This window comes from Panicum hallii, chromosome 2, assembly GCF_002211085.1.
Source record: "Panicum hallii strain FIL2 chromosome 2, PHallii_v3.1, whole genome shotgun sequence".
Classification (NCBI taxonomy): domain Eukaryota; kingdom Viridiplantae; phylum Streptophyta; class Magnoliopsida; order Poales; family Poaceae; genus Panicum; species Panicum hallii.
In genome coordinates this window covers 55,506,579-55,524,774 of record NC_038043.1, presented here as the reverse complement: position 1 = coordinate 55,524,774, position 18,196 = coordinate 55,506,579, and the positions used below count along the sequence as shown (strand labels likewise).

The following is an 18,196-nucleotide window of genomic DNA, read 5'->3' as shown; positions in this document are numbered from 1 at the left end:
AAAAGGGATGGGACATGTTTCAACTTATCTCTTAGCATGCCTTGCGGTCTCGTGGCCTTGCCCGTGGAGGATAGGAAAAGGAAGTGCCAAAGTGGGAGGAGAGAGATCACGTTCGCGTGGCTAGACAAGAATGTTGCACGCAGGTTTTGTGATAAATTAAGATCCTCTTTGGGAGGCTCCAGCTCCGGTTTCTTCGGCAACTTCTACTGGAGCCCCAACAAACAGGGTGGTGGCAAACGGCTCTGGAGAAGAAGCCCCAAAATCCTGCTGAGATAAGTCCTTCAGTACAGCACGAGCCAAAAAAATAGCTCCTTCATGTCGCTTCCCTCTTTGCCCTCCATGATGGCGCGGGTGTGGCGAGAGCGGCGAGGTGGGGGTGAAGGTGGCCGGACGCGGCAAGCGGTAAGAGCGGGGAGGTGGGGTGAAGGTGGACAATAGCGAGCCGGTGAGGAGCGCGAGGCGGGCTGGCGTGAACTCGAGGTGGATGACGACGGGAGGCGCTAGCGTGAGGCGGGGGAGAAACCCGGGGCACAAGGCGGGGCAGGCAACTGGGGCGCGAGGCGCCCGGCGATGAGGGTAGAAGTAGTTGGCCGCGAGAGCACGGCGTGACACGGGTCGCCACGGTGGATTCCGAGGTGGGGGCGGGGGCGAAGGCGCTGGTGGCAGAAGCTTGCGACGGTCTGGAGGTGGTCGGGACTCGGGAGCAGGAGGTAAGTTCGGCGCACGGGAGGAAGAAAGAAGCGATAAGAAGGAGGAAATAAAAAGAAGAAAATAGAGAAGGAGGGGTATTTGGATATTTTACTTTTTCTATGTATTCTAAACAAGTAGGAGTAGCTAAATATTTTTCCAACCAGATAAGCCAGAGCTAAAAAAACCACTCTACTGAAAAAGTCACGGCCGAAGCCGTTTCAGCCAAAGCCGGAGCCTAGCATATTGACAAGTAGATCGATTCTATTTGGTAATGGAAATGGGATGAGGCCTCGATTCGAAAAAGATCGATTCTATTTGGCAATCAAATCAATCATCTGTTAACAAACATCATCATACTTGGATGTCATCTCCCCTTCATTCAGATTCTTAGCCCCAGACCCTCGTCAGGTTGACAGATTCAGTAGTATATTATAGTGCGTGACACTGCAATACTGCATGGATTATTCCACGTAACCTCCAATACCCCGTGCATGCTCCAGGGCAGACGCCCAGATCATCTAAACTAGAAGCTTGGGCCTGTGCTCGTCCACGAAGAGCTTCATGTCCTCCACGAACTGGCCGGAGTCGGCGAGCTCCGGGAACGCGTAGAAGCCATGGAACGCGTCCGGGTACTCGACCACTCTCACCGCCTTCCCCTTCCGGCGCAGCGTCTCCACGTACCTCGCGTGCCAGTCCTTGAGCAGGTCGAACCCGCCGACCGCCACCATCGCCGGCGGGAACGCCTCGGCCAGCTCGACGCCGTCGCCACACGCGCGCTGCCGGGTGGTCGCGGGTGGCGCCCTCGGGCAGGAACTCCCTCCAGTAGCGATCTGCCCGCGCCACCGTCAGTATGCGGCAGGCCTTGTCGAAGGCCATCTCGGCCGGCGTACGATCCTCCCCGCCGAAGAACGGCTGTATCAGGACGGCGCCGGCGAGGCGGAGGCGCGGGGGTGGCGACGACGGCGTCGCCGACATGGACGCCCAGCGCTGGGCCACGTGGTGAACCATGTTGCCGCCGGAGCTGTCGCCGGCGAGGAAGCAGCTGGATGTTGGAGTTCGCCGGAGAGACGCTGTCGATCACAACGCCGGCGAGCTCACGGAAGCGCACGAACTCACGTGAACTGGAACACGACGAACACACGAACACGGTCTCGTTTGTGTCGCAAACTCCGCACAGTTTTTCACCCTTGATTATTGCTTATATAAGACTGACTCCAACCCGGCGCAGGCATTTTGGGAAGCCATTTCGCGGTTTGCCTGGCCACGGCATTATGCCGGCCCAGTTTGCCCGCCGCTTCTCCAACGCGCAGAGGCACAATACCTTTTGCGGCCCACAAAATCGGGTTCGCGCCAAACAGGGGACTTTTCCCTCGACCGCCAGCAGGAAGCGTAGAGGGCAAGCGTCGAGGGACAGGCGACGCGCTTCTTTGCCGCGCTCGCGTCCGGAGGCGGCGGCCAAAGTGCGACGGCACAAATCCCTTCCCCTTCGAGCAGTCTCGCGACGCAGGTACTTTCCATGGCGCCGTTCCCGTCCTCGACGAGTACTTTAATTCGTGCTTTGGTTCTCTGTCAGGATCTCCCCCAATCTTCTGTCATGTTCTGGTCGTCGCCCCAATCTTCTCTCATGTCGTCGTCGTGCCTTGTGTTGGGCATGTCTTCTAGTGCACGCAAGAGAAGGATCCGTCTTGAAGCTGAGGCCAGTCAGGCCGCCGTACTGGCCATGGCACGCCGTACTCGAAAATGGGGTGGGTCGGTTCCAATGCATCGTGTCATTTTGAGGGATAGGGAAGCAGCGTGGGCCGAGCTTCACAAGCGTTATTTCGCAGAACATCCAATGTTCGATGATGCCACATTCCGGCGCCGGTAAAAATGTCACCTAGAAGCAATTATTGTCTCGGTTTTTCAGTTTGCAAGTTTTGCAAGTTCTGAACTTCTGGTTGTATGATTGTGTTGTAGGTTTCGGATGAAGAGAAGCTTATTCAATAGGATATATGAGAAGCTTGCCGCTAAGAACGAATATTTCCAGCAGAGACCGGATGGCATTCGACGCTTGGGTTTTCATGGCAAGCATAAGTGCGTCGTGGCTATGCGAATGCTTGCCTATGGCACTATAGCCGACTCCCTTGATGATGGGTATGCCATGGCAGAGAGTACCGTGTTGGAATGTGTTAAGGAGTTTGCTAGCACGGTCATTGCTGAGTTTGAAGATGATTACCTGCGACCACCTAACCGGGCTGAGCTGAATCGTATTCTTCCAGAGAATGAGGCTCGAGGATTTCCCGGGATGATTGGTAGTATCGATTGCATGCATTGGGAGTGGGGTGCTTGTCCGGTTGGTTGGCAAGGGCAGTATGTTGGATGAAAGGGTCGACCGACTGTTGTCCTTGAGGCTATTGCAACAAAAGACTTGCGTGTGTGGCATGCATTTTTCGGAATGCCGGGTTCAAGCAATGACCTCAATGTGTTGGATCGGTCTCATGTGTTTGATGATCTGTTGAATGGAAGAACTCACCCTGTAGAATTCTTTGTGAATGGAAATAAGTATGACATGGCTTATTATCTAGCTGATAAGATATATCCTGATTGGGCGACGTTTGTTAAAACTAAGAGTGACCCTATGAATCCCAAGGACAGTACATTTGCTGAAGCTCAAGAAGCTGCAAGAAAGGATGTGGAGCGCTGTTTCGGTGTTCTCCGGTCCAAGTTTCGGATTATTCAGCAAGCAGGCAGACTGTGGAGTCCTCAGGATATGAATACTATAATGCGGGCATGTATCATTCTTCACAACATGGTTATAGAGTCGGAGAGAGACATGGAGACAGATGAGAACGAGTTTCGTGAGGCCAATGACCCACCAATGGTCAGGGACAGAACAGTTGCCGAACTCAATGACTTCATGGCTGCATACCATAAGATCCAGGACCGGCCTAACTCACACCGCCTGCAACAAGATCTCATCGATCACCATTGGAGCTTGAAAGGAAATGAATTAGGGCCATATGCGCGTAGGGCTCGTTAGTAGTGGACATTCGACATATCTGATCAGTAGTTGAAGTAGTGTGATTTTGTGTTCAGTGTGTTGCTGTGGTGGCAGATCACTGTAATTTCAGATTACGTACTTGAAGTACCCGTAGTGTGATTTTGTGTTCAGTGTGTTGCTGTGGTGGCAGATCACTGTAATTTCAGATTACGTACTTGAAGTACCCGTAGGTGATTTTGTGTTCAGTGTGTTGCTGTGGTGGCAGATCACTGTAATTTCAGATTACGTACTTGAAGTACCCGTAGGTGATTTTGTGTTCAGTGTGTTGCTGTGGTGGCAGATCACTGTAATTTCAGATTAGGTACTTGAAGTATTCGTAGGTGATTGTGTGTTCAGTGTGGTGCTGTGGTGCCAGATTATGTACTTGAAGTATTTCTGGTCCATAGTTTGTAATTAAATATAAAACTGTGTGCACAAACAGATAACACAATAATTACCCCACATTTGGAATACATTGATATCAGTGGGCTCGTCACCAAATCACATATAGAAGTAACAACACTCCATGTTGTCTGATCCTCAAACATGAGGTACACTCCATGTTAGCTGTGTTCTCAAACAACAAACATTTTCATATTTTCAGACTGCATAGTATATTATTCTCAAACATGAGGTACACCATAGTCACAAATTAAGTATCAAACATAGTACATTACAAACACATTCATCTGACATAGTTTTACACAAATTATTGGTACAAGACAAGCAAAGTTAACACATTACACACATGCATCGGTAGCATCTAGTTGTCTCCTTTGGTCTGGTCATCGGTAGCACCACTGGTAGATTCAACAGCATTTGGGTTTATACCTTCCTTGATCAGGATATCTCTCTGTTTCTTGGAAATCCAATACCGAACAGAAGGAAGCACTGAATTCAAATCAGTGAACATAATTTGGGCTTCAGTTTGAAATCTATTGGTTTCCATAATATCTCTTTGCAGCTTGATCTGTTCAAGAGAAATTTCCCTTTTGTCATGGGAGATCTCCCTCTGCAACTCAATTTTCTTCTCACCTTGTTCAATCTGGGCAAGCAATGCTCTTTGCTGCAGTTCAAACTTTGCCCGTTCAATAGAAATCAACTCCTCCTTCTGTTTCTGTTCAATTTCATCCAACTGTTGCCCTCTGTTATGTATCTTCTGCAACATGTCGACAGCAACACTTGATCCTGACTCCTCTACAGATGCACGACGTTTCTTCACACTGTCACGACCTTCTGGTCTCTCAATCTGTGCACGAGTAGTAGGTGTCTCTACCGCTGGACCACTCTGATTCTCCTTCACAGATTGTTTAGGCTGACTGCACTCCAACAAGAAATTATTCCACTTTGGCTCATCGCGCAGTATCTCCCAGCAATGTGAGAATTGCCATGGTCTTGATTGCTCATAAACTCTTATAGCATCTTTGATCTACAGACAACAAGTAATATATGAAATAAGAGAACAGTCAATTGGAGTAAGGCCAGTTAAGTAATACATCAAGTACGGCAACTTCAGTCACTACCTTATCCAAATCATTCTTGCCACTTTCATTCCTTCTCTGAATAGCCGAGAGAATTGCAGTGAATTTGCTCACTGACTTCCGTATCGTAGTCCAACGGTTCTGAATAGAGACTTGGGTTCTACTGCTATTTATGTCCCAATTATCAAGAAAATACTTATGCAGTCTAGCATAAAATGCATTGCTAGTCTGTGATGCACCTGCATCAAATAACAAGAAATATGTAAATGAGTGTGGCAATTATGTTAACATGTACCTGTGCATGCATCAGTGGAATTGTTGAGCCATCCAGACACAATTACCCTGTCCTCTTGAGGGAGGAATGCTTTACCATGATGTGAAGCCCCTTTCTTGTTGGCAGACCCGGTGGCAAACTGCTCACCATTTATCTCTTCAACTTCTTCCACAATTATTTGAGAGGCCACATTGGGTTCACTCAGTTCCTTCACTCCAATAGCAATAGAATTACACACAAATTGGACCCTCTACTCTATGTACAAATAATGAAGAAAAGTGAACGTACCCTGTCTGCAGTTTGCAGGTCCAATTCGAAATCAGTGTCCATACACAATTGGGATGTATGGGCATTACCACTGTCGGTACATACGGATAGGGTACCTCCTGCTAGGGTGTCCAGGCCATTGGCTTCTCATAATCCATGCTCCCCCTTGGCTCTGGGCCATGTGGCATACGGCCTCCGGGCCTGACAGCTGGGACCACGGTCTCCGGACCCTCCCCGAGCTCCATGAGGTCCGAGGCCTCTGCACACCCAGGTGGGCGGGAGAGCTCTCGAGTAGCCCCGCGGACCCGTTCTCCCCTGGGAGGTCCGGGGCCGCCACGTGTGATGGCCGGACCATCACAGGCCAGCCCGCTCCGACCGGTCTCGGGGGCCCCGGGCCCCCCTTCCCTCGGGAAGGGGTCCGGTGCCGCCATGCGCAGCCCAGCGGGAGGAGCGAGGCTGGCCCCATCGCGTGCCTGCGGCCGGAGGCCCCTTGCGGGTCGCCTCTCCACCTACCAGCATTTAATGCAGTAGCTGGGTCGGGTGCGCCAGAGTCAAAAGGTGTGGCCTGCCACTGACACACGGGGCAGGTAAGCTGACACCACGGTAAGCCTGCCTGATCTGAAGGCGGCGCGACGTATCACCACGCACAGTGAGCGGACTGTGTGCAGTCCCGTCATGGCGCTGCGCGCGTGATGATGGCCTGTAATAGGCAAGCCAAGGCGTGCGCTGTAACAGTGCGCGCGCCACAGGACAGCCCCGTCTCGCCCTCTGACCGAAGGTCCCATCCCAACAGTGACAGCACGGCTTCACTGTTGGGTAACGCTGACGCCAGACACTGTACAAGACAAGGCTGTACACGACCATATCCTGGCTGTAGATACGCACATCAACTTCTCGATAGAGAGGACTACGGAGAGGAGCTGGAGTTGAAGATCTCTATGTCTCTCGTAGAACAGGTTCCTGTAGGCCGGTACCACATGTCGGGGTCCCGCTCAGTGTAAGCACTCCCGTTGGACTATAAAAGGGGGAGTGCACTCGTTAGAAAACAGAGGTTACACACACACAAGCTTATGCTGCTTTCCATACAGGCTCTCACAATCAATACAATACCAAAGTGGACGTAGGGTATTACGCTCCGGCGGCCCGAACCACTCTAAATCTTCGTGTCCTTCCTGCGTTCATCTGTCCACCGATCGAGCGCTCCTAAGTCTCCTCCAAACCCATCCTTAACTAGGATTAGGCGGGTGCTTTCCGCCACCCGGCTTTAGAATTCTTCCGACATTTGGCGCGCCAGGTAGGGGGCTTAGGTTTAGTTTGCGCTCGGTCGACCTTCGCGACCTCAATGGCGCAGGAAAATGGTCACCATGACCCCCTGATCGGTGAAGAAGTGGCGTCAACGGCGCCACACGCCTCGCGCCATCCCACCTCCAGAGTGGCCCCGCGTGCTGCTCCACCGTCTGCAGCGGAGCGGGCCTCTGTGGCCCAATCGGTGCTCCCACCGAGCGGGCCCCTCATGGCAGCCAGGGAGTTGCTCCGCAACCCCCCGGGTGAGGCAGCGTCGCCAGACGCGCACAGACAATGGCGTGACGACGTGGACCGTCTCCTCAACCTGGCACAGGCTTCCCCAGGCTCTGCGGGGGGGTCTGGCAGCGCCGTCGCCAGGGCGGTGCATCCGGTTCTGTGCACTCACCATCCGTGAGGAGTGCACGGACCGAAGACCACCGGGCGGAGCTCAACCGCAGGCATGCGGGAGAGGACGCCAGGGTCTCCATCGAGCGGGCGCGCAACCGACGACTCAATATTGAGGGTCGGAACCTTGCGCCCGAGCTCGATGCGGCTGCGGCCAGGTCGCAGGGACTCCCCCAGGCGCCGGTGTCGGGTGTGGGCTGCGCAGCGCTTGCAGACCACCTTCGCGCAGTCGCCTGGCCGTCCAAGTTTCGGCCTCACCTGTCGGAAAAATATGACGGGTCCTCCAACCCGTCAGAGTTCCTGCAGGTCTACATCACCGCCATCACGGCGGCCGGAGGTAACGAAGCCGTCATGGCAAGTTACTTTCATGTAGCCTTGACCGGGCCAGCCCGGACCTGGCTCATGAATCTTACCCCAGGAACCATCCGGTCCTGGGGTGAGCTCTGCGCGCAGTTCACTGCGAACTTCGCCAGTGCATACCAGCAGCATGGCGTGGAAGCCCACCTCCACGCCGTGAGGCAGCTGTAAGCATCTAGGCCCTTAAGGTATGTTTCGGTGATTAATGACAACCATTATTGTGACTAATGAGTTTGTGCAGCTTTATAGATCATTATTGCTCATTTGGTTATATGTCAAAAGAGGCCCCTAATTCTCATTAATCAAAAAGGCGATCTCGGCATTCAACTCTATAATGTGTCAAGACTAAGGATCTTTCTAGTCCTAAGTGTCATAAGGTTGAGAAGGACACTTAGGTTAGTATAGGTTTTATAGTTTTATAGTGATCGCACTATTAAGAGGGGTTTAGGCTTAGTAACTTGAGCATGGACATGGTCATTTGAAAATGGATGCACACAATGGTCACTCAGGTTTCTAGAAGCTCAAATAAGTGGTTCTCAACTTATATCTCAAGAATATTTGGATTTCATTCAAGACTCAAGTCAGAAAAGGCAAATTAAGAAAAATCCTTATCACCGGATTAACCGACGTCTAAAGTTTTCTATACGTCGGTTAAACGAGGTCAGCAGGACTGGACGAGTCAATACACCGGTTAAACCGACGTTATTTGAAATTTGACGTCGGTGCAGTTGCCCAGAGACTCGGTTTTCAGTTGATCAGTGGACAACTACACTCACCGGTTAAACCGACGCTATTTGAAATTGGACGTCGGTGCAGTTGTCCAGTGACTTGGTATTTCTGTTGATCAATGGATGATTACACTCACCGGTTAAACCGATGCGACGACGGTTAATCTGCCCAAGCTGTAACGGCTAGTTTTCAGAAGTGGCAGTTTAGATTCACCGGTTAAACCGACGATGACTATTGGAGCGACGTCGGATTAACCGGCGCTACGCAGTTTTCTGGCAGCTTTTTCTCCAACGGCTCTATTCGTGTGAGCTGCCTATATATACCCCTCCAATGGGTCATTCTACTACTCTTGACACCAGGCAACATCCAAACACACATACTATAGTCAAGAGCCACCTTGAGCTTCAACATTTCATACACTTGTTCATTCAATCATTCAAGAAGCAAGATTAAGGACTTGAGTAGAGAGAAGCTTGTGTGCATCCATTCTTTGTGATTGGTTCTTGCTCAAGTGAAGGCCTTAGCTTGTTACTCTTGGTGATTGGCATCACCTAGGCGATCTTGGTGATCGAGGTGATTCTCGCGGAGCTTGCCAAGGATTGTGGAAGCCCGGAGAAGAGATTTGTACGTGGCTTGATCTCCACCACACCGGGATGGTGAACGGAGACTCTTAGTGAGCGCCCTCGTCTTGGTGACTTGGGAGGTGACAATACTCTTTGTGAGTGTCACAACGTGGATTAGGGGTGTGTGCCAACACATCGATACCACGGGAAAATATCCGGTTGTCCCTTGTCCACTTTACTTTTTCAAGCATTATCTTTCATGCAATTCATTCATGTGCTTGATTTAGGAATCACTAGTTAGCTCTACCTTGCTAGGCTTTATCTCTTTTCATCTTATCTAGCTTGTGTAGGTAGTCTAGTTATCCGGTTGGTGAATTGGAGCCTTTCTAGTTCTTGCATAGGTTAAGGTTGTTTTATCTTGTTTTAGAAATTGAAAAAGGCCCAATTCACCCCCCCTCTTGGTCCATCGATCCTTTCAATTGGTATCAGAGCCTCGTTGCTCATTTGGATCGTTAGGCTTCACCGCCTAGAGCTATGGCCAAGATGGGTGGTTCGCCGCCTCACTTCGAGGGCAAGAACTTTGCCTATTGGAAAGTTCGCATGGCCGCATACCTTGATGCGATTGCCCCCGAAGTATGGTTGGCAACTAAAGTCGGGTTCACCGGAGATCCCACCCCCGACCAATTAAAATGGAATGCTAGAGCTAGAAATGCAATTTTCGAAGCTATCAGTGAGGAGGTCTTTGCTAGAGTTAATGGCATGGACCTAGCAAGTGATATTTGGAAGGAACTCATTGAAATACATGAAGGTTCCACCAAAATTCGTGAACAAAAATATCACTTGTTTAGAGCTAAGTATGATTCCTTCAAAATGCTAGCTCATGAAAATTGCAATGATATGTATTCTCGCTTGAATGTCATTGTCAAGGACATTAATGCACTTGAAATATCCAAAATTGACAGTGCATCCATCAACCGCAAGATCCTCATGCTCCTCCCGAAGCCCAAGTATAACATTATCAATGCTATGCTTCAAAAGGAGGATCTCGCCACAATGGAAGTAGGAGAACTTGTGGGCGAAATTCGCGCTCATGAAATGAGCATTCTTGGTATGACCGAAGAGCCAACTTCAAGCAAGTCAATTGCTCTAAAGACCAAGACAAACAAATCCCGCAAACTCAAGATGGTCAAACAAGACTCAAGCTCAAGCAATGAAGAAGATGATCATCATGAAAGCTCATCCGACATTGAAGATGATGGAGAACTTGCTCTCATGATGAGAAAGTTCACACGCTTGAATGAGAAGATCAATAAGAAGGGCTTCAACTTTGACTCCAAGAAGGGAATGTTCCGGCCAATGGATGTCAAGAACAAGATTTGCTACAATTGTGGCGAAAAAGGACACATCCGTCCAAATTGCCCCAGGTCGGACAAAAGAAGCAAGGACAACAAGGGTAAGCATCGCCATGATTCAAGCGATGATGAAGAAGAGGAGAGGAAGAACAAAAACAGGAGATTTGGGAAGAAGAAGACCCATGATAAGAAGACCAAGCTCTTCCCAAAGAAGAAATGGCATACCAAGAAAAGTTTCTTGGTGGAGAAACAAGAATGGGTGACCGATGTCTCATCAAGCGAAGACTCAAGTGATGAAGAAGACATTGTCACCATCGCCCTCACCAATGAAGAACCATCTCTACCTCCGCCTCCTATGTGCCTCATGGCAAAAGGTAACACCAAGGTATGTGAGGTAGATAGTGAAGATGATAGTGATGAAGAGCTTGATCCAAATGAATTTACTAACCTCATCAATGAGTATACATCCGTCATCAAGAGGGAAAAGGGCAAAGTTAAAGTTCTTGAGAGCACTCATGCCAAGTTAGAGCTTGCCCATTCCGACTTACTTAGTAAGTACAATGACTTGCTCAAAAAGCACAATGAGTCACTTGTACTTGCTAAGCAAGTTGAAGAAAGCCACAAAAAGCTCAAACAAGAGCATAGGGAGTTGGCTCACAAGTATCAAGAACTTCAATTTGCTTATGAAGTAATTGACCCAAGTCTTGAGAAAGTTGTTAATGAAAAGGTCAATGCTTCTACTTCATGTGATGACCTACTCATTGATGCATATGCCACTAATGTTGTGCCCAAGCTTGCCTCTTCTAGGGAAAAGGAATTGATGGATCAAGTGGCAAGTCTCAAGAGTAGTGTGGAGAAACTCTCAAGGGGAGAATACATCCACAAGGAGATTCTCTTTAACAATGCCCGTGACTATGGTAAGAGAGGTCTTGGTTCATTTCCGGAGCCAAACATGGCTACAACTCCTTCTCCGGAGATCAAGACAAGCTTCATCAAGGAAGTTGGTTCATATTGCCAACATTGCCAAGTCACCGGGCACCACACTAGGGAGTGCACTTTACCATCACGTCCTCTTCCTAAATTACCCAAGAATTACTCATCAATGTTCCAAAATAATCATTTTCTCTTGAGTAAAGTGAAGGGCAAGGTGAAGGCCAAGTTCATTGGCAAAATTGCTAAGGAGTCGAATAAGAAGCTCCCCAAGCAACTTTGGGTCCCAAAAGCTCTTGTCACACATGTGCAAGACCCAAAGCTTGTTTGGGTTCCGAAAACTCAAAAATAAATTCTCATGTGTGTAGGTGAACTACAAAGCCGGTGGAAAACATTGGGTACTTGATAGCGGTTGCTCTCAACATATGACCGGCAATGATAGCATGTTCACCTCACTTGAAGACCCCGGCGATCATGAACACGTCACCTATGGTGATAACTCAAAGGGAAAGTCTTAGGTTTGGGTAGAATTGCAATCTCAAAAGATTTATCCATTTCAAATGTTTTGTTTGTAGAAGCACTTAGTTTTAACCTCATTTCTATTGCACAATTGTGTGATCTTGGACTAACGTGTGCCTTTGACAAGAATGGTGTTGTAGTGACTTATGAAAAAGACAAGTCATTGGTATTCACGGGGTTTAGGCATGGCAATATCTATTTGGTGGATTTCTCTACAAAGCAAACAAGCACCATGACTTGCCTCTTCACCAAGTCGTCTCTTGGGTGGCTTTGGCATAGAAGAATTGCTCATATTGGCATGAGCAACCTTAAGAAAGCCCACAAGAGAGGGATGATCACCGGCATAAAAGACGTCACTTTTGACAAGAACAAGCTATGCAAAGCGTGTCAAGCCGGGAAGCAAGTTGCAACTCATCATCCTATCAAGACGATGTTGTCTACCTCCAAGCCGCTCGAGCTACTACACATGGATCTCTTTGGTCCAACTTCATACAAGAGCATTGGTGGTAACCTCTATTGCCTAGTAATCGTTGATGATTTTTCACGTTACACTTGGGTCATGTTTCTAGGCGATAAGGGTGAAACTCCGGAAATCTTCAAGTCATTTGCAAGAAAAGCTCAAAGGGAATACAATTCCCCAATCGTGAAGATCCGGAGTGATAACGGCACCGAGTTCAAAAATATGAAGATTGAAGAATGGTGCGATGAAGAAGGAGTCAAACATGAGTTTTCCGCCACCTACACGCCTCAACAAAATGGTGTGGTGGAAAGAAAGAACAAGACACTCATCACCCTAGCAAGAGCAATGTTGGATGATTATGGCACGTCCGAGAAGTTTTGGGCGGAAGCAATCAACACGGCGTGTCATGCATCCAACCGTGTGTATCCTCACCGACTCCTCAAGAAAACTCCATATGAGCTTATCACCGGGAAGAAACCAAACATATCATACTTTCGAGTCTTTGGTTGCAAATGCTTCATTTATAAGAAGAAAAGACTCGGTAAGTTTGAAAGTAGATGTGATGAAGGTTTCTTTCTTGGTTATGCATCAAACTCCAAAGCATATAGAGTATTCAATCAAACCTCCGGGTTAGTTGAAGAAACATGTGATGTGGAGTTTGATGAATCTAATGGCTCCCAAGAGGAGGTTGTTGGCTATGAAAATGTAGGGGATGAAGAGATTGAAGAAGCCTTGAAGAAGATGTCCATTGGGGATATCAAGCCGGAAGAGGTGCATGAAGGCAATGATCAAGGGGGAGGACCTTCCTCATCTACACCAAGTACCTCCACGGCACCCCTAGTGGATGAAGATCAAGATAAAGTTGATCCACTACCTCAAGAAAATGTGTCAACGCCAACACCCCAAGTCCAAGAACAAGAAGAGCAAAATGTTCCACCACAAGCACAAGTCACTCATGATCCACCCCAACAAGCATCCACGCAAATACCGCTAGTGAAGCATGGTCGCATCTCCAAGGATCATCCAATTGGTCAAATCATTGGTAGTCCTTCCAAAGGAGTAAGAACTCGCTCTAAGCATGCTTCTTTTTGCGAACATCACTCGTTTGTTTCGTGTATTGAACCCACTAGCATAGAGGAAGCGCTTGAGGACTCGGATTGGGTGATGGCCATGCAAGAAGAATTGAATAATTTCACCCGCAATGAAGTTTGGGTCCTCGAAGCTCCTCCGAAAGACAAGAACATCATCGGCACAAAGTGGGTCTTTCGAAACAAGCAAGATGAACATGGGGTGGTAGTACGCAACAAAGCAAGACTTGTGGCAAAAGGGTTTTCTCAAGTCGAAGGTTTGGATTTTGGTGAAACTTTTGCTCCGGTCGCAAGACTTGAAGCTATCCGCATCCTTCTTGCTTACTCTTCACATCATAATATTAAGTTATATCAAATGGATGTGAAAAGTGCGTTCTTAAATGGCTTTATTAACGAACTTGTTTATGTTGAGCAACCTCCCGGGTTTGAAGATCCGAGGAATCCTAATCATGTTTATAGGTTGCACAAGGCACTCTATGGGCTCAAACAAGCTCCAAGGGCTTGGTATGAGAGGCTTCGTGACTTCCTAATCATGCAAGGCTTCAAGATCGGGAGGGTGGACACCACTTTGTTCACAAAAGACGTCAACGGGGATCTTTTCATTTGTCAAATTTATGTTGACGATATTATCTTTGGGTCAACTAATGATTTGCTAAGCCATGAGTTTGCTACCATGATGTCTAGGGAATTCGAGATGTCCATGATTGGCGAATTGACTTTCTTCCTTGGTTTTCAAGTCAAACAAATGAAGGAAGGGACATTCATCTATCAAGAAAAATATACTAGAGATATCTTGAAGAAGTTCAAGATGGATGAATGTAAGCCAATCAAGACTCCTATGGCTACAAATGGGCATCTCGACTTGGATGTGGACGGTAAACCTGTTGATCAATCCCTCTATCGTTCAATGATAGGGTCTTTGCTTTACCTTACCGCATCTAGGCCCGATATAATGTTTAGCGTGTGCTTGTGTGCCCGTTTTCAAGCTAACCCTAAGGAATCACATCTCTCGGCTGTGAATAGGATCCTTCGGTATCTCAAGCACACTCCTAGCATAGGCTTGTGGTACCCCAAAGGCGCTAGTTTAGATCTCTTGGGATACTCGGATTCGGATTTTGCCGGAAGCCGTGTCGATCGCAAGAGTACCTCCGGGGGTTGCCACTTGCTTGGGCGTTCTCTAGTTTCTTGGTCGAGTAAGAAGCAAAATTCCGTGGCTCTGTCCACCGCGGAAGCGGAATATATAGCTGCCGGTGTATGTTGTGCCCAAATTCTATATATGAAGCAAACCCTTTTGGACTTTGGTGTGAAACTAGGAAGAATACCACTCCTTTGTGACAATGAAAGTGCCGTAAAAATTGCCAAGAATCCGGTTCAACACTCTCGCACAAAGCACATTGATATTCGCCATCACTTCTTGCGTGATCACGAAGCCAAGGGGGACATTTCCCTTCAAGGTGTGAGATCCGAGGAGCAATTGGCGGATATTTTCACAAAACCTTTAGACGAGAGTACCTTTGTTAGGCTAAGAAATGAGCTTAATGTGTTAGATGCGGCAACGTCATGTAAGTTGCCATGTCATATAGAAAAATGCATTCATATAGGACACTTGTCTAACCATAGTAAGATAGTGATGTGCAAGGGTTTAGCTAGAGGTGGTGGTCCACTTGTTTTCCTCTAGGCTTGTAGAAAGGCTCATCATGATGAAGCTTTCTGTGGGATCAAATTTGACAAGTAGATCTTAAATTCTCGTTATGCATTTCTTGTCATATAGTTGTGCATCTCATGTTTACCTTTCTTTCGCATGTGTTTGTAATTTGCATTATCATTGCATGCGTAAAAGTCACAAAGGAGGTCACTTAATGAAATGAGACTTGTTTTACGTACAAGATCTTAATTCATAAGAAGTGAAGAGAGTAAAGTGTTAGGTGCGTTATTGCCTAGTGAGCAATGTCACTGTGAGTTTGAGGCTTTCCTCCTTCAATATTCCTATGACATGGCTCATACATTTTAAATTGGCGTTTTGTCTCTCTTGCGACTTATCCTTGATTTTGAAAAGAAAAACTACTTAAGTTATTAAGCTATCCTATTTTGAGGGGTAAAGTCGCCTATGCAAGTCCATTAACTTGAGTTTAGTTGAATCTTATAAGTTCATTGGACTTAGCATAGAAAAGTGAGCTGAGAGAGGGTTTTTGGGTTCACCGGTTAAACCGACGTTCAATGGATCTATACCCATCGGTTTAACCGGCGTTACTAAATGTCAGCCACAGCTCAGTCATTTCAGGCGTTCAACCGGCGTATGCAAAGTTTGAAGCATCGGATCAACCGATGAACAGAACACGATTTTGACCTGAAAATCAACTGTTATTTGCATCGTTCAACCGACGAGTTCACTTTTCAGATCATCGGTTCAACCGGCGTACAGATACAATTTTGGCAGGATTTCTGGTAAACTGCACCGACGCAATCAACCGGTGTTCAAAACCTAAGCGTCGGATCAACGGCGATAAGAAAATCTGCGGGGTCCACATGTCATATTCCTCTCTTGACCGGTCACGACCTCACTCTCACTCGTGTTTTGCTCGACCTCTCGCCTTCGCCTCGCTTCCGTCACGCCGCCGCCGTCCGCCGCCATCTACTGCCGTCGCCATCCGCCGCCGCTCGCCGTCCGTGCGCCGCCGCTGCTCGCCGTCCGTGCGCCGCCGCGTTCCCGCGCCCGCGCCCGCGCCCGCTCGCGTCCACGCACCGTCACCAGCGCCCGCGCCGCCGCCACCGTCCTTCACTCCACTGCCGCCCGTGCATTCCCACGCACTACAGCCGCGCCTCCGTCGCACCGCCGCCCGTGCGCCGCCAGCACCACGGCCACGTCGCCGCCGCGCCACCGTGCCCGCACGTCCTGCAGCTCCACCGTGCTACCACTCATACGCTTGCACCACACACACGCATACACGCCCCGCACGCCACGTGTTCGGCATCTTGCCCGAACCATCGCGCCAGCCCTCGCTCACCGCTCCGCTTTCTTGTTTCCGTTGTTGTCAAGATGGGTCGTGACAAGAGGAAGGGTAAGGAGATAGTGGTTGAGGAGCCCGCGCGCAAGCGACTCGCGCAGCGAGAGAGGCCGAGAGGGCCGAGATGGTGGCTAAGGCGCCGAGGAGCAGGCGTCAGGCCGCGCTCGTCCGTTCGCTATCAGGACACACCAGCCAGGGGCAGAGGCAGAGGCAGAGGGATGGGCCGAGTCAGAGGTGCCAGGCCACCAGAGCCACAGTCGCAGCAGCAGCAGAGTCAGAGCAGTCAGTGTCAGCGGCAGAGTCCGATTCAGTTTCAGAGTCAGAGCAGTCAGAGCAGTCTCAGGGGCAGGGTACACCGCAGTCACCAGCTCTACGACGTTCTGGCCGCACCCGGCAGACGTCCCCCGCAGAGGAGACTCCACCTGCGACCGAGCGTCGCACCGGACCTAGGACGCGAGGAGGCCACCAGCCACAGGAGCCTCGCAGGTCCACAACAGCAGCGCAGCAGCTCGACGAGCCGAGGCCCTAGCGCCGAGCGCGCAGTGTTCCGCATGGACACTGTCGTGCGTCTGGAGCCAGGTGTACTGCTCCAGAACTTGACCAAGGCCAATGCGGCGAAGGTCAAGAGGCTCAGATGGAGTGTACAGGAGGAGGAGTGGTTCCCGGTGACACGAGACAGCAGGGTCGATCGTAGATTCTGGACGCTCCTTCAGGCCAGTTTCTACGAGGACCTATCAGAGGCGGGGCCACAGGATTTTCCCTCACCGAGTACTGGACTGGGTTTCTTTGAGGACTGCTGCAGGGGGAGCCGATGTCCGCGAGCACTTCGAGCACTTCAGAGGTCTGCCCAGGTTGCTCTCGATTGAGAGGAACAGATACATTGAGACTGGGTCAGAGTTTTCTATGCCACTGCTTGGATAGCCCCAGAGCGCAGAGCAGTTCACTTCATGTTTGGGGGGCAGGTGTTTGGTTTGTCCAGAGCGACACTCGCAGGATTCTTGGAGTTGACCTAGTTGACGTCTCTTTGCACGAGATGTATATGGTGATGCATCCACCGCGCAGAGCCATGATTGGCGGAATAGCACCTTCACACGAGGCATCTCTCAGTGTTTCCGCCAGCCCTTCCCGGCCTCCTACCCAGAGTTCCCAGCCTGCTGACCCCAGAGGCTTACGCAGTTCACATGGCACTCCGGAGGACTTGCTCCCGAGGAGTGGCTACCCAGAGGGGTTCACTGGTCTGCAGCAGCTGCTACTACTTCACATCCTCACTCACGAGCCGTTCGATATTGTTGATTTTATTCTGGCAGAGATTGAGGATGTCATCACTGATGGGATGGGGTCGTGCGTCAGTTTCCTTATGCTCACTGGATCAGTTTTATTTGCTCCATGATTGTGCCAGCTGAGTCACCCATCAGTGCTGGTCTACCGGCAGGACGAGGTCCCCTGGTTTCCAGTCTACAGACCGACTGCACCCTCAGACAGGAGGAGAGGGAGACAGGCAGATCGTGCTGCCATGGCACGATTATCACCAGAGGTACAGGCCCGAGTGGCCCAGGAGGATGAGCACTGCTTGCCGCAGAGGCACAGCTTCCCGGAGGAGATGATGAGATTCATTGGTCAGACCTAGAGTCAGACTCCTCCGAGGATGAGGAGTACTTCCCTGCACCAGCCCCAGCTAGTCATGATCATGAGGCAGGAGGTTCAGGAGAGCCAGCTCCAGTGACAGCTGCTGCTTACTACAGTTTCAGAGTCTCAGGTGTCTCAGCCGTCTGA

The 18,196-nt window shown here is 49.6% G+C and overlaps 1 protein-coding gene and 1 pseudogene across 1 annotated transcript; one reads left to right on the top strand and one right to left on the bottom strand.

Annotated features, from left to right (window-relative positions):
* Positions 1-1,208: 1,208 nt before the first annotated feature.
* LOC112881340 overlaps positions 1,209-18,196 on the bottom strand; it is a 39,946-nt pseudogene continuing 22,958 nt past the window's right edge.
* On the top strand, positions 2,299-4,059 carry LOC112882036. The gene is made up of 2 exons (XM_025946998.1): positions 2,299-2,553; positions 2,647-4,059. Exons 1-2 carry the CDS (start codon positions 2,315-2,317, stop codon positions 3,050-3,052), a joined length of 645 nt encoding a protein of 214 aa, XP_025802783.1. The 5' UTR covers positions 2,299-2,314; the 3' UTR covers positions 3,053-4,059.

What these genes read in the sequence shown, in the direction of transcription:
- LOC112882036 (XM_025946998.1), top strand. Translation starts at nt 2,315, where the DNA reads ATGTCGTCGTCGTGCCTTGTGTTGGGCATGTCTTCTAGTGCACGCAAG. An exon ending in GATGCCACATTCCGGCGCCG is followed by an intron (nt 2,554 to 2,646) that starts GTAAAAATGTCA and finishes ATTGTGTTGTAG; the next exon opens with GTTTCGGATGAAGAGAAGCT.